General features: G+C 33.4%; 1 protein-coding gene across 14 annotated transcripts in view; it reads left to right on the top strand.

Moving 5' to 3' along the window:
- Positions 1–24,102, top strand: part of PCGF5 (polycomb group ring finger 5) — a 152,813-nt gene that overhangs the window by 104,184 nt on the left and 24,527 nt on the right. For all 14 annotated transcript variants that reach the window (XR_008912876.1, XM_056802643.1, XM_007478822.3 and 11 more), the window contains 3 exons: positions 583–728; positions 16,541–16,639; positions 20,736–20,825. Coding sequence is in view for 13 of the 14 variants with exons in the window: in XM_056802643.1 (XP_056658621.1) it covers positions 583–728; positions 16,541–16,639; positions 20,736–20,825 (335 nt within the window). In the remaining variant the exon portion in view is untranslated. The remainder of the gene's footprint in view (positions 1–582; positions 729–16,540; positions 16,640–20,735; positions 20,826–24,102) is intronic.

Below are 24,102 nucleotides of genomic sequence, written 5' to 3'. Positions count from 1 at the left end.
GACAATATGTGAACAGAGTTATGAAGCTGAGGTATAGACTACATGAAGTATAAAGAATACTTGAATGATATTGCCCAAGTTTAATCAGATATTAATGAGAGCCTAGAATAGGCTAGTGGGAGTGAGCATACAAAATAATGGACAGATGCAAGAGATATTGCCAAGTTAGAATTAACAGGACTTTTTAACTGACAGGATATGAGAGGGAAAGAATTAAAAGCATATCAAGATTTAAAATATGGGAGACTAGACAATTGATAGAAAAAGTGAAAACAAAAGGTGGAACAGAATATCCAGTCTCTAATGTTGTAAGTAAAATTTAAGACATTTTCATATATATATACATATATATATATATATCTTTGAAACTTAGTTTTAGATGATTTTAATATGCTACTAAATTGAATGAAAAAAGCACATTCTTTCACATAACTGATTGTTCAGAGCATATTTTGAAAAGGCAAATAAAGAAATTTAGATTTTTTTCCTCCTAGAAGTGAAATTTGCCTTTGATGATTTTGGCAGCAAAGTGACTTAGTATATAAAATCCCTAACTGAGCAAATTATGTTTTACTTGTACAGATGAAACTTCAAAAGCTGACAAACCCAAAGTAGAAGAAGGTGATGAAAACCAGGATGATAAAGACTATCATAGAAGTGACCCACAAATTGCCATCTGTCTAGATTGCTTACGTAATAATGGGCAATCAGGGGACAATGTGGTAAAGGTGAGTTAACATCTATATTTTACTTTTGGTAGCAAATAATTCACTTGGTAAATTTGGTGTATAATACAACATGTATTTTCCTTTAACAGTCTTTCAAGTTCTTACTTACATAATTAGAATTATCTAGTCATTTGTTGATTTTTCAGGTACTTCCAGATCTAAGAGCAGCCCACTTAAGGATTTTTCATAATCATCAACATATAAAAAAGCATTCATTGATCATCTACTAGATGCAAGGCACAGTGCTTAGTGTTTATTGGGAAGCTACTGCAGATACAAATACAAAAGGGAGACAATCCCTTCACTGAAGTTATATTTTTGGGTGATGCTAAGAGATAAGTAACTGCATTATGAAAAGTATTTTATAGTGGGTGGGAATAAACTACAGAGGAATCTAAAAAGGCCTCTTGAAGGGGGTACCATTTGAGCCTAGCCTCTCATCCTACCCAAGATCATCTTAGTCATGTTAACATATCTTAGGTCATTGATACCACCTGGTGGTTAGAGCCAGAAACTGTTTTATTCAGGCTCCTTCCCTGCCCTCTCTACCTCCTCCCCATTTACCCCTACCTGGAGTTTTCATTACAGTTGAGTCTTTTCTTTCATACCTACAGCTCAGTTAATTTCATTTCAGACAGTCACTTTTTTCATATATCTACATCTCCCCTTTGATTCCTTTTCTTCCTTCCCTTCTCTTCTCTTCTTTTTCTCCCTCACTTCTCTTCTCTCTCCATTTGAGTAAAAACAACAACAACAAAACACCCTAATCCTGGCTGAGAAGCTTGAGAGTAATGCTGGTATGAAGAAGAGGAAAACCATGAGTTTTGAATTGAAATAATACAATAATGAATTAAGTATTAAAGAACCTGTGCCATTATCCTCCAAAGCCCTTGTAAGTACCTCAAAGGACTTTCTATGTCCTCCACAAGTATCTAGTTTTTCATCTAACTATTAAAACCTGTCTTTCTTATTCACCACCACCATAGAAGTCAATTTAAAAAAAATATGTATTTCTTATTCAGTTCTATTGTTCTTACTCTTTAATGAATAATATTGCAATTACATTTTCCAGTATTTTCTATTATAAATGTATGGTATTTTTCAGCCTTTTGATAAAGCTAAAAAGACACTTCATCACATCCTGAAAACCAACCCTGCATTTTAAAACCTTTTGTCTTTGGAAAAATGAGTTTCTAAACAACCAGCTTAAAATCTTGAGTGTGTGCCTGTGTCTCTGTGTCTCTGTATCCGTGTGTGTATAAACTGTTAAAAATGAAGGAGTTCTTTATTCAGTATCTCTTATTAATTTTTACTCTCCCCCATGAATTTAACAGGTGAACTTTAAAAGGAATGTTTTATGTGTAATACATTTTAATTTTGACACGAGAAATTTTCTAACAAATATTTCATACTTTTAAGACAATAGTACGGGTAAGATGTGGAAAGCATATTTAAAGCAGCTCACTTAAAGATTGTGGTACAAGGAAGAAATGAATGCCAAAAAGAGGAATGACTAGTTAAATTTTCACTTTGGCTTTTGATGTGTTCTAATTTTCCAAAAGATACACCAAGTTTATAATTAAATGTTAGTTAAAATTCATATTCTAAAGCAATCTAATTTACTTTCACATTATCTATACCCTTGCCCACTTCACTAGCATGGAGAGTTGTTTGTCATATTGAAAAAAATTGAAAAAATACAGTGAATCATAATCTGCAGAGCCTTTGACATTAAATAGTTGCTCAAATTTTCTTTTTGTAATTTTGTTTGAAGTTGTCACTTCATTTATATAGGGAACTGTCAATGAGAAAATTCCCTCTGCCTGTGCAGACTGATGACCATTCTATAAGCTAGAGCCTTAAAGAGATGCTTAAAACGTTATGACCTACCTAGAGTCACTATTTCTACAGTGTTTCAGAGAAAAGATACCCAGGCCTCCCTGAGTCCAAGGCCATTTCTCTATCCATTCTGCCAGTCAGTCTTTCTTGCTGATATTATCAACATAAAATATAATGCCACTTAAAAATTGGTTTAATTGTCACAACTAACAAGTTTATGGGTTTTGCCCTTGAATGAGTTTAGTAAACTTTTTGTGGGAAAAATTTATTTTGTACAGCTTTGAACTTAACTAGTTTAATCTTAACCAGGCATCTCACAGATAGTTAAGATGAGTAAGGATATGATGGGAGAGAGCCCCCTTGAGGGAATAGTAATATAAATTAGTATTAGAAAAATAACTTAAAGCACATCACTTACTGGCCTGAAGTTAACATTATCAATCATCCTTGTATGTAACCATCGATGGTATTATTGTCAGTAACTATTAAAATGATTAAAGGGCAGTTAGTTGGCTCAGTGGATAGAGAGCCAGGCCTGCATATAGGAGGTCCTAGGTTCAGATGTGGCCTCAGACATTTACTACCTATATGACCTGGGGCAGGTCATATAACCCTAATTGCCTAGCCCTTACTACTCTTCTGCTTTGAAACCTACATTTAATATCAATTCTATGACACAAGTTAAAAGTCTATAAAAACACAAAGAATGATTATCCAAGTAAAGAACTCCCTAAAAAAATATAGAAGTGGTAAGTAGATTATGAGATAAAAGATATTGGAATGAAGTCAAAAGATTGAGACATTAAAAAAAGAGACAATATCTATTAAAATAACTTATCTACAAAAATATATAAAAATAAGCTATAAGTTAAATAATTTAGATATCATTAAGAATTATCAGAGTTCCCTGGGTGTAAATTAAAGCATTTTTTCATTTTCTTTTCCCCCCTCACAATATGACTAATGTGGAAATATATTTTGCATTACTTATATATAAAATGACTAATATTTTTTGCCTTTTCAATGAGTAGGGAAGACTGAGTAGGAAGAAAATTTGGAACCAAAAATTAAAAGTAAAATACTTTTTAAAAATAGGAAAAAAACAATCATTGACATTCCTGAAAACCATGACCAAACAAAAAATTTGAATGCTATATTCCAAGAAATCAAAGAAGAAAACTACCATATCTATTAGAACCAAAGGGCAAAATGAAAATGAAGACGAAAGCAGGAGGTCGTAGAACTTCTACAGAGATGTGAGAAAAACTAAAGTTTTTTCAGTTAGTCCAAGACTGAGTGAGAAGATGGCCCTGTTCTTCCATCCAGTTGTGCTATCCTGGAGACACAACAGGCACCAGGTATAGTTTGAGGGATTGTGCAAAGAAGAAGGAAGATGTGGACCAGAGCTCCCAGGAGTCTGAGGCAGAGAGGGTTTGTGGCCTCATGCCAGCCACTCCATTGAGTACTGCAGCAATATCCAGATTATAAAGACATGGACAAGTAAGATCTGTCTACTATATTTAAGAATATGGGAGTGGGCATTGTAAGGATATCACACAGTTCCAAATCAGAATTGGAGACTAAAGATAAAATTAAACAGAAGAAACACAATACATTAAAAGAAATTGTGTAGATTTAAAAAAGCCCAAGAGATAATCCTAGAAGAGCATAATTCCACAAGTACAAATAAAGGCTAAGAGAAAAGAATACCTTGACTACAAGGACAACAGGGGTTATTTAAAATTTGAAATGAAATTAGAATTGAAATTAGAGGTCTTGGAAAAAAATGCAAGAAAAGAAATAGATTGGAACAGAAGGTAGAATTCCTTACCTAAGTAATAAGAAGAGAGATAATAAAATACAAGAATGAAATAAAAAGATATTTGAAAAAACATGATATTTACAAATTTTAACTGACCTCCAAAATAGATATAGGAGAAATAAAATAAGAATTAATAGTTTTTGAAAATCATGACTAAACAAAAAAACTTAAATGCTATGTTCCAAGAAATCCTAGAAAAAAATAGCCCATCTCTATTAGAATCTACTAGTTACCTGATCAAAGAAACTCCAAATTGAAAATACCCAGAAATCCTTTAGCTGAATTCCAGAATATTTAGTCCCCCCCCCCCAAAAAAAATGACTGCAAGCTGAAAAATAAAAAAAAAATTCAGGTGCTGAGAATCTGGATCATACAAGATTATTGCACAACTACTTTAAAGTAGAAGAAATTATGGAACTGGAAATAGTCACACTTAATATTGATTTGAGAGCTTCTGCTCTGTACCTTTTGACAAGTGTAGTATGATATCTGTTTTTGGAATGCATCAGTATATTTATTTTACCTAGCTTGTTTATTGTAAGAAAAGGCTTTTATTTAGTGGGGGTAGAGGTGTGGAACAGGTGAAAGTGTTAGTGATTTATAAAGGGAAAAAATCAATGAACTACTTTTGAAAAAAAAAAACAGAAAAGAGAAGGAATTGCAGAAAAAAAGATCAACACTTCTGTGTTGACTTTAATATAATAAAGATAAGGACTAGACCTGGGATTTTATTTGTAGAGGGAATTCTTTGGGGAAGATCTCGAGGTCAAACCCTCTTTGCAATTTATATTGAAACAAGTTGTATGTAATAGAGCTTCACAAAGTCCCCTTTTTCTCTTTATGTATTGAAATATTCATGTTTATTGGTATTTATTAAATTCAAAAAGAAAATGTGCAGGGAAACTAATCTTTGAATATTAGAACTTTAAGGGATTATTTCACATCTTTGATATTTTTTCTTCAGGCATTTGTCCTCCCATTTCACTAGTATATATTTCTGAAGATCGTAAAAGAAAATGTATTATTAATGCATATATGTTATGATATATTTGTGTTGTAAGTGTATGTATGTGTACATTTTTTTCCTTCTGGACTTATCTACTGTTTTTTATGCATTGGAATGAGCAACCTTTCCTTCTTGAAAAGACTTTAATCATACTTTTGGGACATCACCTCCCTAGCTAATTATTAGTTTGCTGTCTTCTTTGGAAGTTTTATTTCAAGTTTGCAAGTATCTCCTAGACCTCTAATATGTATATTATCTCCTATTGAAAGAACCCATTTGTATATCACCTTAAGGATATAAATATTCACAAATTACTGCTTTGAAAACCCTAAGGGATATATAATGTAAATCATTATTGTCCTCTGTGAGGTTCTTGATATAGAAGTTGTAAACCGTTTAGACAGAAAGACATAAAGATTGACTTTGTTCTGGGCTCTGTTTCCTTCCTACTTGATTGCTCTCAATTTCCTTTGGTTTTTTATATATACTCCATAAGTATAAGCAGCAATAATATTTATTGAGCACTTTCTTTTCCCAAGGTACCAAAGTAAATTTAGGTCATGATCATTGCCTTTAAGAAACATCTAATCTAGGGACAAGTAGGTGGCTCAGTGGCTAGAAAGCCAGACCTGAAGACAGGAGGTCCTGGATTGAAATATGGCCCCAGACACTTCCTAGCTGTGTGACCCCCGGGCAAATCACTTCATCCCAATTGCCTAGCTCTTACCATTTTTCTGCCTTAGAACCAATATTGATTCTAAGAGGGTAAGGGTTTTTTGTTTCGTTTTTTAAGAAACATCTAAACTAGTTGGACAATCAAGACACATGAAAAATTTTGAAACCATTTATCAATACAATATAAATTTGATGTAATCATGTTGAAATTAATGATATTGACGCTAACTGCTATTGAAAATTAAGAAATATTTGATAGTAGACTTGAGGCAAAGGATTAGCAAGATTTACAGTCTCCTTTCCTTTCCTTCTCCCAAAAAGACCTCCCATATAACAAATAGCATTTTCAAAGAAGAAAAAAGTTAACACAAATAACATAGCCCAAGATTGCATTACATTTTTTGATTGCCAGTTCATACTACTGATTCATATTGATCCATTAAGATCCCCCCAGATCTTGAGAACATCTGCTATTTATCCATGCATCATTTATCTTATGCTTATGAATGCAAATTTTTACACCCCAAAGTAAGATTATTCTTACTGAATTTTATCTTCAGCCTTATGCTATTAACATACATCTTCCATCCTTTATTTATAAAATTGATTTAGTTTAGTGTTATAGCATTTCAAGATCTTTTTGGATCCTGGCTCTGTTGAACCAGTATTTTAACTATTTCTCCATGCTTTTTGCATATCACATGGGCCTTTTATCCCTGTCACTGATAAAATTGTTAACTCCAAACCAAACACAGATCACTAAGGTACTTCAGGAGTCACCTCTAACATCAAGCCATTAATAATTATTTATTGGGTTAACCATTCAAACTATGTTTAATCTATGTACCTATTCCATTATCTAGTTCATATCTTTGTGTGTGTCTTGTCCATAAAGATAACACAAGAGACTTCATCAGTGCTTTTCTAAGTACTAGGTAAATGATGAAGACAGCATCACTCTGATCTACCAGCTTTATGACACTGACAAAAAAGAAAACAAGCTTAATTTGGCATAACTATTCCTAATGATGGCTTGCTACCACTTCACTTCCTTTTCAAGATGTTCTCTGCTATGAATTGAAGATAACAGCCTTCTGGTTTTTTTCCTTTAAAAAATGGGATATTTCCCTCTTGGGTACTGTGTCACCTCTCCCATTATTCTTTATATTTCAGTAATTACCGTTTCAGTATTTAAGCTGTCACATTTTTCAGTTTTTTTAGATTCTAGATCTAGGTACTCCATTGTTATTATCCCATTCGCCCCAAACAGCAGTGCTATCCATTCTTTGATCCTGTTTTTTCTCTTAATAGTTGAAAACATTTTTGTTCTTAGTGTTGTTTGTCAGTTTTAGCCTGCCACTACTCTCCTATTCATTACTGTCCATAACTGTTGCCATCTTCTATGTATGTGTTGGAAAATATTGGTTGGTAAGCATTCTCATTGATTTCTCAACAACTCTCCCATTTCTTTCTGATCAGAATTGTTTTTATAATTTCATATTAAAAATTTTTTTTCAGAATTTCATTCTAGATGGACTGCCTTAGAAGAATTCTAGGCATTGGAATCTTGCCTTTTCTTTCTCTGATTCTTTTGAAATCTGTTCTCTACAAATCAGTTCTTTAAGCTATGTCTGATTTCCCTTTCCTTCTTTGATACATTGTAAGGTAGATTAGGTTTCTTCTCAAGATTTCAGTTGTTTCAGCAACTATTTCCCTATTCTGGAGATTAAAAACCAGGTCCAGAATAACAGATAAATTTTTAAAACATTAATTGAAGACTAACTATTTGGGAGATAGGTAGGTGGCTCAAGGGATAGAGAGCCAGGTCTGGAGACAGGAGGTCCTGGATTCAAATTTGAAGTGTGTTTACATTCGACTAGTAGGATTCACATGCAATGCACATGGACAAGTAAATACAAGTTATTTGAGTACTAACTCTTGGAGAATTTGAAAAGGCTTTCTAGGAAAATAAATTTCAGGGTATAGCCTGTTTGAAGGCACAGAGGTAGAAGATGGAGTAATAATATTCAAGAACAACTAATAATCCAATTGAATTTAAACATAAAAAAACATGAAATGATGTTTTTCACAAAAAGTATGTAGCGTAGTCAGAGCCAGAATCAACTGTGGAAGCCCTTAAATTTCAAACTAAATAGTTTGTATTTTATCCTAGAAGAAATAGAGAGCCGCTGGAGATTTTTGAATAGGGAAAGGATGTTGTCACACTTCTTGAGCCATTGGAAGATTATTTTTGGCAACTCTGAAGAGAAGAGTACCTAGAAAAAGGAAGATGAATTAGAAGGCTATTATAGTGGTGCAAATTAGAGATGAGGAGGTATAGAGTAGTAAACCATATAAGTGGAGAGATGGTAATGGATATGAAAGATGCAATAGTAGTAGAATTGCCCAGAATTAACAACTAGTTGAATATAGGATAGGACATGGAGGAAAGGAAAGTCAGGGATTGCTTGCAACTTTTGAAGCTGAGGTGGAATACAGAGATAAACAAGTTAGAAGGAGGGAAAGTTTTGAGGGGAACATAATACCTATTTAAAATGTTAAGTTTGAGATGATGGGATAGCTAAATGGAGGTCTCTTGAAGGCAAGTTGGAAGTACAGACTGGAGGGAAATAATACCAATTCATAAGAGGTGGGAGATAAATGAACAGTAAAGAGGAGTAAACCTTTTGATCATTGCTTTACCTTCTTATTCCTTTAGTAGCACAATGCTGAACATATAATACTCATTTGGCAAATTATTTTTGAATGTCCATCATTTTTCATTGATGATTAGGCAGTTTTATTATGAGTATGTTGCCCTGAGTTGCATCTTGAGCTCCTTTGCTCCAAAGATCACATTATTCCATTCCATCTTCGTTTTCTGGTGGGTTCAGAATAATGTGTTATTTGAATTCCTTAATATTTGAAAGTCTGTCTCCTAGTCACTTGTAGAAACTATTGTTTGTTAAATTTAACTTGTATCTTTGGGATTTTGCAGAGTGAGACTTTTCTCCTGGAGGCAATAGGTAGATTCTTATAATTAGCACTTTGTTTTCTGTGTTTAGAAGTTCTAGGTAGTTTTCCATAACTCTATATTTATTTCATTTATGGTGTCCACATTTTTAGATTTGTGATTTTCTCATATCTCTAATCTGAAATTGATTTTATGCATACTGTGTTCAAGATCAATGTTTTACTTTTCTAGAAATTATGCTTTGGGTTACTGCTTTTTGTTTTCTTCAAATTGTCTTTCATTTCTTTGTAGTTAAATTTCTAATTGGCTGTTTTCTTTTATTTCTTTGGCTAGATTTACAATTATAGATTTAAGTTTTCTTATCTGCCAATTACTTCTGTTATATAGTCCATCAACTCTGTTTTTGTGATTTTTGTTTCCCTCTTGAACAAATTGGCAACATTCTACTAGGGTTCCATGCTATCTTGAGAATCATCCACTTCACTCTTTTTTCCTTATAATCCCATACTTCTCACTCACTTTCCCACTTCTTTCTTCCCCTTTGATGATGGTTTTCCCAGAGACTGGACCTCAGAGCTGGTTCAGTCTCTTCCCATGCTGACAGATTTACTTTTTACCTGCTTCAGATGACTTCTGTGGGGACAGAATTGGCCTCAGCTGGATACCAGCTGTCTTTTTCTTCAGAACTGATGAAGCTTCCCACAGACTATGGAACCCTGTCCCAGGTGCCTCTGTTCCTCAGTTCTTCGGCTGAGTATTTCTGTTGCCACACCACAGATCAGAGAAAGCATGAGGTGGATGGAGAGAGACAATATTCAGTTTAGAGAATGCTTTGTAAGTGCCTTAAAGAATAAGGATTGTACTTCTGTGATGTAAGTTCTTCAGATTGCCACCTCATTAAGGTTCTTGGTGTCTTAAACTACAGAGAGCTGAAATTGCTTTATATTTTTCACATATTTCCTATTTTGGATAGGTTTGAAAGGCATTAAAAATCCAGGAAAATGTCTATCCTTGATCTCAGAAGTCACATGATTTTTAAGGGAATCAAATACTGGGCGATTTCCCTGAATTATTCACTAAAGTATCCTATTTGAGCCTTTTATTTTGTAATATTTCTCTGAAATGCTGATCATTTTTATATTACTCCTTGGCATTCTGTCTTCCATCTTGGTTACCTTGGTGCATAGGGTCTTTGTGTGTTTTCTTAAAATCATCATCATTTGATTTTCTTCGATCTTCTTCCTCTTTCTTTTTATATTCTAAATCTGTTATCTCTTTCATACCATCTATAGTTTTGGAGATTTTTCTGTTGTGTATTCTTTTTTTAATTTTATTTTTTAAATTTAGTGTTTTTAATTTTTTATTGATTAATTAATTTAGAATATTTTTCCATGGTCACAGGATTCAAATTCTTTCTCACCTCCTCCCTCCCCCATCCTGGATCCAACAAACAATTCTACTGAGTTTTACATGTATAATTGTTCAAAACGTAATTTCATAGGATTACTGTTTGCAGTAGAGTGATCATTCAAAGTCAACATCCCCAATCATATCCCCATCAAACCATGTCATATTTTTTTCTTCTGTATTTCTGCTCCCACAGTTCTTCCTCTGAATGTGGATAGTGTTCTTTCTCATAAATCCCTCTGAATTGTTCTGGATCATTGCATTGCTGCTAGTAGGGAACTCCATTACATTTGATTGTGCCACAGTGTATCTGTCTCTATGTAAAATGTTCTCCTGGTTCTGCTCCTTTCACTCTCCATCAATCCCTGGAGGTCTTTCAAGTTCACATGGAATTTTTCCAGTTCATCAATTTTTCAGTTTCCTTTCAGCACAGTGATATTCCATCACCATAAGATACCACAATTTGTTCAGCCATTCCCCAATTGAAGGGCATCCCCTCATTTTCCAATTTTTTGCCACTTTAAAGAACACAGCTATAACTATTTTTGCACACATATTTTTACTTATGACTTCTTTGGGGTATAAACTCAGCAGTGGTATGACTGGATAAAAGGGGAGGTAGTCTTTTAAAGTCTTTTGGGCATAGTTTCAAATTGCCTTCCAGAAAGTTTGGATCAGTTCACAACTCCACCAGCAATGCATTAGTGTCCCAATTCTGTCATATCCCTTCCAACATTTATCACTTTCCTTTATTTTCATATTGGCCAGTCTGCTAGGTGTGAGGTAGCACCTCGGGTTGTTTTGATTAGCATTTCTCTAATTATGAGATATTCAGAACACTTTTTCATGTGCTTTTTGATAGTTTTGATTTCTTCATATGAAAACTGCCCATTCATGTTCCTTGACCATTTATCAATTGTGGAATGGCTTGATTTTTTTTTCATACAATTGACTTAGCTCCTTATACATTTAAGAAATTAGACCTTTGTCAGAGGTTTTTGTTATAATGTTTTTTTTTTTTTTGCAGTTTGTTGCTTCCCTTCTAATTTTGGTTGCATTGGTTTTATTTATACAAAACTTTTTTAATTTAATGTAATCAAAATTATTCATTTTACATTTTGTAATAGTCTTTATCTCTTGCTTGGTTTTAAATTCTTTCCTTTACCATAGATCTGCCAGGTATGCTATTCTATGTTCACTTTATTTATGACTTTCCTCTTTATATTTAAGTTATTTATCCATTCTGAATTTATCTTGGTATAGGTTGTTAAACCTAATCTCTCCCATAATGTTCTCCAGTTTTCCCAACAGCTTTTTGTCAAATAGTGGTTCTTGTCCCCAAAGCTAGGTTTATCATACACTATCTTGCTGAGATCATTTACCCCAAGTCTATTCCATCGATCCCCCCCTTCTGTCTGTTAGCCAGTACCATATTGTTTTGATGATCACTGCTTTATAGTACAGTTTAAGATCTGGTACTGCTAGTTCCCCCCCCCCCTCACATTTTTTTCATTAGTTTCCTTGATATTCTTGATCTTTTGTTCTTCCAAATGAACTTTGTTTTAATTCTTTATGATTCTATAAAAACGTTTCTTGGTAGTTTGATAGGTATGACACTCAATAAGTAAATTAATTTCAGTAGGATTGTCATTTTTTTTATATTGGCTTGTCCTACTCATGAACAATTAATGTTTTTCCAGTCATTTAGATCTAGTTTTAATTGTGTGGAAAGTGTCTTGTAGTAGTGTTTGTATAATTCCTGTGTTTGTCTTGGCAAATAGATTCCTAAATATTTTATTTTGTCTAGGGTGATTTTAAATGGAATTTCTCTTTCTAACTTGGTATTGAGTTGTGTTAGAAATATATAGAAATGCTGATGATTTATGTGGGTTTATTTTGTATCCTGAAACTTTGCTAAAGTTGTTGATTATTTCAACTAGCTTTTTGGTTGATTCTCTAAGATTCCTTAAGTACACCATCATATCATCTGCAAAGAGTGATAGCTTGGTCTCCTCCTTGCCCACTTTAATCCCTTAATTTTTTTTTTCTTCTCTAATTGCTACTACTAGTTTTTCTAGTACAATGTTAAATAATAGAGGTGCAATAGGCATCCTTGCTTTACTCCTGATCTCATTGGGAAGGCTTCTAATTTATCCCCACTGCAGATGATACTTGTTGATGGTTTTAAATATATACCATTTATTATTTTTAGGGAAGGTCCGTCTATTTCTATACTTTCTAGTGTTTACAGTAGACTTTTTCTGCATCTATTGAGATAATCATGTGGTTTCTGTTGGTTTGGTTATTGATATGGTCAATTATATGAATGGTTTTCCGAATATTAAATTATCCTTGCATTCCTGGTATAAATCACCACCTGATCATAATCCTTGTGATAATTTGCTATTGTCTTTTTTCTAGTGTTCTATTTAAGATTTTTACATCTATGCATAAAGGAGATTGGTCTATAGTTTTCTTTCTCTGTTTTTGGTCTGCCTGGCTTTGGAAGCAATACTATATTTGTGTTATAAAAGGAATTTGGTAAAACCCTTTCTTTGCTTATTTTGTCGAATAGTTTGTATAGTATTGGGATTAGTTGTTCTTTACATGTTTAATAGAATTCATTTGTGAACCTATCTTACCCTGGGTTATTTCTTAGGGAGTTCCTTAATGGCTTGTCCAATTTCTTTTTCTGAAACAGAATTGTTTAAGAATTCTATTTCCTCTTTTGTTAATCTAGGCAGTTTATATTTTTGTAAATATTCACCCACTCTAATTTATTGATATATGCACTCAGGGATATAAATTTTCCACTGAGTACTATGACTGCATCCCATAGATTTTGATATATTGTTTTGTCATTGTCATTCTCTTCAATGAAACTAATATTTTTTTCTTTGATTTGTTCTTTTACCCACCAGTTTTGAAGAATTAGATTATTTAGTTTCTAATTAATTTTAAATTTGCCTTTCCATAAGCTCTTATTGATTATTACTTTTTTGCATTATGGTCTGAAAAAATTGCATTTATTATTTCTGCTTTCCTACCTTTGTTTACATCATTATTATGTCCTGGTACATGGTCAGTCTTTGTATATGTACCATGTGCTGCTGAAAATCAGAAGATATATTTCTTTTTATCCATAATTATTTTTATCCAGATCTCTATTAGCTCTAATTTTTCTAACATTTCATTCACTTTCCTTACTTCTTTCTTATTTAGTTTTTGGTTCGATTTATCTAATTTTGATGATGGAAGGTTGACTACATACACACACACACACACACACACACACACACACACACACACCCCAGTATGGTTTTACTATCTATTTTCTCCTTAAGCTCTTTTAATTTCTTCTTTAGAAATGTTTTGTCTTCTAAATGTTCTACTCTCCTGTTGTTAATTTTCTTGGAGAGATAAATCTTCAATACTGTTCACTACCTTTATTTCTATTAATTCTGCTATCTTTCTTTTTGGCCATCATATAATCTAATTTCTGGAGGTCTGGAAGAATATATTCTAAAAGTTTACCTTTCAGAGATTTTCACAACAGTTTTTTTTCTCATGGTATTTGTTCATTATAGTGACTCCCTTTCTTGCTTTTTCCCCCCTTTCTTTTTCTGTTTTCTCAGTCTTTCTGTTGACTTTAATATGATGCTCTTATAGTCTTATTTATCCTCAAATCCACTTTCCTTTTATGTTAAATATGCTTATAACAGAACTAAAATTAAAATTGTTGGTTCCTCCTTCTTCTCTGATAGAATTTACTTTTTTTGCAGGATATAGGTTCAGGGGTATTCAGGGAATATTAAGCTAAGCTTCGAAATAGTAACAGGTTAACTATACCATTAACAGTACTTAGTTCCTGGCTTATAACCCAGATGTGAAGGAAAGCTTTTCCTTCCTTCCCTTAAAGAGGACATTAGGGATTCAGTTAGATGACTCCAGGGATAGAGAGCCAGGCCTAAACATGAAAGTTCTTGGGTTCAAATGTAACCTCAGAAACTTTCTAGTAAGTCATATAATTCCAATTGCCTAGACCATTACCACTCTTCTGCCATAGAACAGATACTTCACATCAATTCTAAGATAGAAGGTAAGGTTTTGTTTTCTTTTGTTTTTTTAAAGAGAGAGGGGACATTAGGGAGGAGAAAGAAGAGGTTTGCTGTGAGTAGGTTATATAGCTCAGGAACTCAGGGTAAGGGCTGGTACTGAGTGCTGTAGGGTAGAAGACCTATTGACCAGTTGGGGAAATACAGGTACAGGATGGGAAACCAGATTAAAATGTAATTGAGAAATATTTAATAAAATAAGTATACAACAAAACATTGTTCATGTCCATTTGTGTTTTTCTAAGACACTCTGTGGCCATCATTTAGTTCTCTTCGAATTTAATGCTACTGCTGTAGGATTTGGCCTCTGGGGCCTGGACTTTGCTACAGAGATGGACAGCCTTGCCTTTAAAGGAGCTAGCTCTAATGAGCCCAAATCCTGGTCATGGACTACGACCGGGATATGATACAAGCAGAGCCAGGAGCTTGGTCTAGGAATAGCTATTTAGAAACAGAAGTTCACTGATCTCCAAACTGAAGTTATGAGGAAAGAAGGGATTTCAGCATGAACTAGGCCCAGGATTAGGGCTAACTGAAGAAGGAAGAATTGGTAGCTAATTAGGCCCTGCCTGGCATCTATGTTAGCCTGGGCCTTCCATTAACTCTGACTTTTTTTGGAGTCACAGGTCATAGATTCATATACTGCCTCTCTTGCTTACTATCTGTGTGACTTTGGCCTATTATCTATAAAATCAGGAGGTTATGTTAGATCTCCTTTTATTTGGAAAAAAAAATACTACAACAAAATATTTTAGGAGAGTTTTTATGTCAACTATCCCAATATAATATTTTTAGTATAGTAAATGCTTAATAAATTGTTGCTGATTAATTGATTAATAATGTTCTGTAATTATCCTTGGCCAAATTGGCAAAACTGTCACCTCAGTTACTTCCTGGTCAATTTCTTAGGATACCTGGCTTTTGTAGTAAATGCTTTGGCCTTGGACATTTGGAGCTGAGGTGGGCATGTGTGTAAATATAGTGATGTATGGAGAAATAGTTTCTCCACCATTATAGATTACCCATAGTTTTAATTAGTTGTATGTTGGGGGAAAATTGCCTGGTCCTTAGATGACAAAGGTCTGTGGCCTAAGATTTCAGTTTGTTGGGCCCTACCAGAACCTGTTATCTATTAGCATTGTAATTGGGTGTTATCTCAGGGCCATCTTGCAGCAGTACAACTTTAGTGAATGAAATAAATGGGAGTTTGATGGCATGATCCTATAGACCTACCAACTTAGTGCCCTGAATTTCTTGTTTGGGTCTACATTGCCTCATTCTTCTTGAGTTTCCATATTCCACTGATGTCATAGGTTTGGCTTTGTATGCTTCCTTACAGAAATAGAGACTCTCTAAGTATGGAGTGGACCAGCTTAAGCTGGAAAAAAGAATAAGGCAAATAAACTTTTATCATTCATATAAGGATTAATTCTTAGTTATCATTCATTTCCCGACTTTTAATATTAACAATCTATCAGTAAGAGAAAAGGCAGAGTTGGTTGGTGGGTCATAACTCTACAACAATTTACTGCCAGAGTCTGTTGAAACTCCTTTCTTATTTTGGTATCATACTATGTTACAAGCATAAATGAGGTAATCTCATAAAGTGTTGATTTTTGTAGAATCACAGATTTTGGGGGCAGGAGCTTTGGGAACTTTCTTTTTAGTTATCAACCCTCAAATGTAGGATGACCTCTTTAACAAAATGTCTAAGGAGTCTAAGTTTCCTTGCCATTTGTAATGATTTTCTGGACAGAAAGAGTACTGTCTTGGGAAATAGCGTTGTAAAAAAAGCATCAGTAGGAGAAGCAGATTATTTCCAGTTACTGTAAATCTACCTTAAACAACAGTTTAAAATTAATTCTGAAATAACTTCCAATAAATGTAGACCTAACCCTCATTTAAGCAACATAGTTACTTTTAACAAAAGTGAAGTAGAATATTTTGACTAATTGTCTAATTTATTTATATTAGGGTTTAATGAAGAAATTTATCCGATGTTCTACACGTGTGACTGTGGGAACTATTAAAAAATTTCTAAGTTTAAAGCTAAAGCTTCCAAGTTCTTATGAGGTAAGTTGAAAATATTTATATCTTTCTTGTGATGTTTTTTGTATACTATTAATATGATTTGAAATAATATTATAAAGAGAAAATTTGATAATATATTTTAAATTCTTTTGTATTTTTTCAAGTTGAGTAGGATAATTTTAATGAATATTGATTTCTGTTCATACAAATTTCTAGTTCAGTATTCATAGGATGGGTACCTTGAAACATTGAGAAGATGTTGGTATTTTATGAATAAGAATGATTTTTAGTAGACTTTTAGTAGATTTTTAATAGTGTAATAAATAAAATTTTTGTTTGACAAAAATAATAATTGTTATGGTCACCATTTATAATAATTAAAAATTAAACTATAAGTAAGTAGACTGTTAGTAGCTTTATTTATAACAAGGTATAGAGATTAAAGTGGGAAATATAGGAAGGAGGTAGAAAATATCACCTACCTAAAAAATACCCTAAGTCCTAATCCTAGTGCCTCCAGACTGTGAGTGTGACTCCAAATGTGAATCTTACCAGAATCCAAAGTCTGGATCAGGAAGCTGAAATCCAAAGAGCCAAAGATGCTAAAAAAAAACTGCCAAGAACCTTCAGTGCACAAGAAGCCAAGACTGCCAAGAATCCCAGCAGAACTCATAATCCCTAGGCTAAAGGCCATCAAGAATGAAGAGCCCAAGAATCCACCAAGAAATGAAGAGAGAGATTGTCTCTCAGGCTCCCACTTATATACAGCTTTCTCCAAACATCAGCTCTCCTCATCACATCTCAGGAATCAATCACAGCCTTTCAATCTGCCTGGCAGTGGGGGTTTAGGGGGGTCCTGTTATGGAAGAACTATCTTTGCTAGTGACTTACTGAGTGTTAAGTAGGGATACTTTAAATTCTTGATTGATTAACTTAAAATAGACAAAAGGAATAAAAATTTTCCCTTTCACCATCCCCCACTGTGATTCTACTGGGAGACAAGCATGTTGAAACTTCCAGATTTATATGCCTCGTCTCCCCAATGAATTGTCTCAAATATCCAGCTTATACCTCTAAAGATCTTCTAGCTATAGGTGTATACAGTACTGCACTTTCTAAGAGGAAATTACAATCATTGGAGATAAGAGGGAAATAAAAGAGGAGAGCAAAACCAATGTATGCACATTGACAAAAAGCCAATTGAGGGCAGTCCCCTTTGGCATAAGGGTTTACATTCAGAATAAATGTGTTCAAACCCCCTTCAGTTTGATTCACTACATCCCAAAGTTCATTCTGCATCTTCTGATGCAGTGTGTGGTTTCTACAGGCTTCTTTATGGCTCCTTCTTTAAAAGAGTTCACTGTCTTGATTTGGGGTGTTAGCGAGCTTCTTTTCCTGATATTTCTCTCAAAAAAATGTTTTAATCTTGATTTTATAAAAAGTATGCAATCCCCCTAAGGAGGGTGTTGACAAACACCTGGATCAACCCAGGATACATGCCTGAGTTAACCTAAATAATATCCAGATAAACACCTTAGTTGAGCTGTTATAGATTAGCACCAATTTTAGACAGAACTCCTTTTGCTTTTGATAATTGCAAGTACATGGATTTCTGTTCTGAAATTTGGATTTGGGAATCTGGACTTTAATCTTATTTCAATGTTTATTTTGAGGAGTAATACTTAGTCATTTTGTGGTCTGTATGTAACATTCTCCAATCTCTCTTTTCTTCTGCAATGAACAATGAATAAGCTTCCAGATAGTGGAATAATATTGTAAGAGATTTCAATAGAATCAACCTCAAGAAGACTGATTAGTATTATCATGAAACTCCTGGAATACTCATATCTTATGGGGACTCTACCTCTCTTACCTCATGTTGCTCTGTAGGAAACTGACCTTCAGGGCAGTTTTTCAGTCTCAAAATTTTGCCTCACATCTAGAGCTTCATAACAAGTGATTTGCAGAAAGCATTTTTAACATTTTTTCAGGCCTGTTAATTAACATTAACAAAAGAATGCATCTAAATCTGCCTTTTAGTATCATAGAACTTAAAAAGGACCTCAGAGATCATCTAATCAGTCCCCTCATTTATATGTGGCAACTACCCCAGAGAAATGAAATCACTGGTCCAAGGTTTATGGTAGTCCTAATATTATGAACTTCCCTGCCAAGTATAGATTGTCAGTTTGTAAATGATGTTGCCTTTATTACTGGATATCTAGAATCAAAATTTCTATAGTCCTGATGTGTGTTAATATATCACTTTTTATTACAAATCTCAAACTATGTAGACAACTTGATTATTCTCCTTAAGCCTTTCAAATATAGGAGGATTTCACCATAGTTGATTATAACCTCGAACTTTAGTTACAAGGTTTTAGAAAACATGCTTGATGTTTTAGAAGGATAGCTATACCACTTGAGAAACTGGTATGGGGATAAGGTGACCAGTTTTCAACTGCCTAAAGTGACAATACTGTTGTATCTTCAGGTGCTCAGACTCTGATTCTTCTCTTCCACTTTTTGAATAAATGCCATTATTTTTTAGTGATCCCTACTGTTCCCATTTCTCTCAGCTGAAAAATACTGACTTTATTCAAAACGTACTGTGGTTTCATGTTATAGCTTGATCTTTACAGCAAAGTTTAAGTACTTCACAGATGAAGTAGATAAATATATTTCTGGATGTATGGTTTAGGATTTCAACCATTTATTTAAAAAAAAGGTCCCAGGAAGGTTTCTTATTTTTAAAAATATTAAAATAACTATGCAGAATCTAAATTTTTAAATAAGTATAATTTTAAATCTAGAAATTGATTGTTTTCTAAAAATATATTTATTGGAATCTGGTATATTTCCCCCCTAAAATCACTTATTCACAATGATTAAAATATCTTCACTGGGTTTGTTATAGAACACCCCAAAAACCTACGGCCCATAATGTATCTAAATTTTAATACTATCTTACTATCACCAGCTGTGGAACTCAGTTATGATGTATGGCATAATGCTCAGAATTCCAGCTTGACATACCAGGAGCCACATCTGATTCCTAATATACTAAAATAATAACTCTCCTATTCCCTACCCAGTGAACAATGTAACTTGAGACTTAGACTAAGTTTCTATCATAGGAAAAAGGAGGATTTTCCTCATCAGAGAAATAGCAGTGAGTAAGGAATAAGGATGGGAGTTTTGGTAGGCAAGCAGGGAAAATGATATAAAGGGTAAGAGTAGGAAGTAGTGAAAGGATTTATATATATAATGAGGATTTCAGACAAATGGTTCAGTGTATAAAGAGAAAGGATTGATGAGGTAAGGATGATGCAGTAGTGGGTTCTATGTTTTTCTTTCCTTTTACCTAGAGTGCTACAGATCTCTTAGGGCTGGAGGCTAGAGATGAGAGAGACAAGGAGAGAGCCCCAGGTGAGCAGTAGCTCAAGAGGTCTCATGGTGATAACAGAATAGGCCATTACCTCTACTTCCTCTTTCCTTCTGCTTCTAACCTGGACCCTTCCACTGACCAGCCCTGCTGTGAGTTGAATAGAAGGGACTTGGAGCGAAAAGAGTTTTAGTTCTTGATTATTGTAGAATTATAGGTAAAGCTGGAAAAATGAGTATGTCAATGTGGCATAATTCAACTACTTCTGTTCATTTAGGGATAATTCTAGAAATTTATCAGAAATCTCTAAATAAGGCACTATATTTCAATATGCTTTCTTCAAATTAAAACTTGTGAAAAATAATTATCTTATTAAAGACTAAATAAAGAAACCTAAACAGTGAACCTAGAAATCACAAGAGCCTAAAGATAACTTTGTGCTAATTAAAAATTAATCACAAAAAGTTGCTACAATAGCAATAAGATTCTGTAGCAAAAGAAAATTACAGTGGTAAGTTGGGTGGCCAAATACTATAGATAAACTTAAGATCCAGATATAAAAGGGCCAAATAAACTGGCCTAACTTCTATTTATGAGCGATAATACCATGTCATAATATGACAAGTATGTTTATTGAATATTTCCAAGTCTTACAAAATAATTTTCTAGTTATATGTACTTATTTGAAAATGGAGAATCATTATTAAAAATATATTCCAAATAATGTGTTAATGGATATTACTTTTTTTAAAGCTGGATGTTCTATGCAATGGTGAAATTATGGGGAAGGACCACACTATGGAATTCATCTATATGACAAGATGGCGCCTAAGAGGAGAAAATGTAAATAACTTTTTGTTTCATATTGGCATATATTGAGAATAAGAGGCTGGTTTGAAGAAGCGTATCTAATAGTTTTATATTCAAATTTTGCCTAACAAATTCAAGTGCAAAATTTAGTACTTTACATACATGGTCAAGGCATCAGAAAATTGGCACCAGATGAATTGAGGGTAAGAGCTAGCTAATGTGATTTATTTTGTATGTAAACAAAGGGGAGGGTGTGGCTCTTTCATATACATTCAAAACATCAATTACAACCTCAAAACAAGAGAAAATTGTTTTTTCTCTTCACTCATACAGACATTTACGCATCTACCAAAGTCCTAGCATTTGGTGCTAGTCATGAAAGGATTAAAAAGTTATAATCCCAACCTCAAAGAGTTTTAAATAAGATGCAAAGAAGAGAGTGATACTGTCAGAGGCAAGATTTTGAAATGTTCTAGGAAAATTAGAAGGGAATATTTTTGAAGCTTAAGACATTAAATATCTATATAGTGGCAAATCACTAGAGAAAAAACTGAATTTTCTGCTCCCTGTTTAGAGGTTAAAAATGCAAATGGTTGTTGGGAAATTAAATAAGTACTATATAGTATCAAAATGTGTGGTCGCAGAAACATCTGTCACGTCTAGTATTCCAACTTTGGATGGAGCAATGATCTATTTTTTGGCTAAAAGTAGTAGGTAAGAGGAGTAGAGCAAAGCAGAACTTTTCAATTATTTGGCATGTTGCATAAATGGTATAAATGCTACAAATTAATCTATATTCTAATAGTAAGTGAAAAATTAGTCCAGGAGTGAGTAAACTTACAATTGCTTACAAGTTGCTAGAACTTCTGAAATTATTGTCCTACTCTTTTAGTTCTCTTTTAGGTGTGGGAAAGTCATATATCGAAAAGGAAGGAAAGTAAGTTAAAAATATCTTTCCTAAACCCAAAGGATGATGTCAAGGGCTATAAAAATGGTTTATTCCAGGTCTTTAAAAGAATGTGGACATGTCACTTAGGCAGCATTTAAAAAAAAAAACTTATCAAGAAGATTAGAAAAAATATATTGGCAAATAAGTGTCAGTAAAAATTTTATCTTCGTAAAAGATTTTGAAACTATTTGCAAAGGTTGTTATATACACTGTAGACTTAGAAATGATTAGAATTCAGGATCCAAGGAACTTACATCTTGTTAACTCTTAGTAAGTTAGGTAAAAATACAAATCTATAGCCACATTTTAAGAAATTAATTATGCTACCTTCTCTTTTGGAGTTGAGCTCTTTCTCTAAAGGTGATCAAGGCCATCTTTGATCACTCTTTGGAGGACCAGAAGAAGTAAGTAAATATTTTTCATATTCTGTAGAAAAATTACAGTACCTAAATCATGCTAATTTGTGACTTGAAATCCTAATTTATGACAATTATCAAAGCTGTTTTGGAGTGCCATTTGAACAAAGATACTGTAATCTGGGTTCAGATTAATTTTAAAGTGATTGCAGATTAGAATATATAGATAGTAAACATGGATAGCCAGTGCATTTATAAATGGAATGGTCTAATTAATAGAGGCATTTGAGATTTTATTTAAGTGATCAGTTTTCAGAGAAATTAGGAAATAAGTTTGAGAAGCAGCCTTCATGCAAATGCTACTTCTGACACATCCTGACTGTATGTAACCCTGGGCAAAAAACAACTAACCTCTCAGTTCCTCAAGCAGCATTGTAGAAAGGGTACCAGTCTGCATTAGTTAGAAGAAATTCTTTATCACAAGGTTCTTACAAAAGTAAAATCGGGTTGAGTCAAAAGAGTAAATCTAATGTTAAAACTATGCTCAATTCACATTCCTCATCAATGATTCTAAAGGCCACTTCAGTATCTTAATAGTAGCTCAGGTCATTATGTGACCTTTCATTATTGTGTTAGTGACATGTAGAAGTAATATGATTGATTTCCATTAATAAGATGCCCAATAAGTCAGCCTTTACAAAATTACACTTTGAATTATTCAAATATATTTATATAGTAAATTTTAAAAATAAGTTCATGAGTTGTCTTATGGGTCTCCTGATGAAATTCAGATATTAGGGTATGGCAATTTCCTCTACAGAATTTAAGTTATTAAGGTTGAAAATTCCAACATAAGCATAAAGCAGTGGACAGAGGGCTAGTATGAGTCAGGAAAACTTGAAATCAAATCCTACTTCAGTTCCTCACTACCTGCGTGAAGCTAAGTAAATCATTTAACTCCTATTTGCCTCAGTTTCCTCAACTGTTAAACAGGGTTAATAATAGCCCCTATCTACTTCTGAGGTTGTTGTGGGGATCAAATGAGATAATAATTTTAAAGCACTTAGCACAGCACCTGGCACATAGTAAACACTATAAAAACATATGCTTTTGGTCCATTTTTATTATATTAAAAGATACTAACCAGGACCTATTGAATACAATATAACTTCAAACTCCCAAGCCGTACCCAGAAATCATTCTTAGTATATCATAATTAGTAAGTATACATATTTGACAGCAACATTATAAAATACTTTATAATCACAAGACTTTTGTGCACAGTTCAGTGCCAAATGCTCAGCTTGTATGCTCCAGCTTTAAATATTGCTACCTAGTTCCTAGAACAAGATGCAGTGAGATTTTTTGATGCACTTAATTTTTTGGCATAAATTTTTTTTCCAATGTGCCACAAATAAACACTCAAAGACAAAAATGAGCACAAAATGCGTTTTCTGACTTGTGTATAGTATGAGATGCATAACCAAGTTACCTACAAACTATTTTATTAATACATAGATTTGAATAGAAGAACAAATTAACTAACTCTTAATCCCCATAAACAGATCTTAAAAACCATCTAGCTGAAACCTCTTATTTTTCAAAGAAGTAAACTGACACCCAGAAAAGTGAGTGGCTTGCACTTATCTTTAATGGCAAAATTGAAATTAGACAAAACCCAGGTGTCCCGATTGCCATTTCGAGACTTTTTCTACATTTTATGGACAATTACAAATCATAAAATATAACTATAAAAAATGAGCAGACATCTTAATGATTTAAAATCATCCTTCCAGAACTTGATTTTTTTATATTTGTCCCATTATTGCAGTGCCACAAACTGTTTTTTATAAATCAGTGGTGTTGGTGCATTGTATAGCAATGTTTTTGAATCTCTGTTGCTATGGTAACTCTATTCTTGACATGCATTTTTCAGCCTTCTGTAAGGCTAAATTTCTTAACCTTGTATTAGCATTGGTTTTTACATTTAATTTCTTTCTTTTAA

The sequence above is a fragment of the Monodelphis domestica genome, chromosome 1, assembly GCF_027887165.1.
Source record: "Monodelphis domestica isolate mMonDom1 chromosome 1, mMonDom1.pri, whole genome shotgun sequence".
NCBI lineage: Eukaryota > Metazoa > Chordata > Mammalia > Didelphimorphia > Didelphidae > Monodelphis > Monodelphis domestica.
This window is presented reverse-complemented; position numbering and strand designations above follow the sequence as displayed.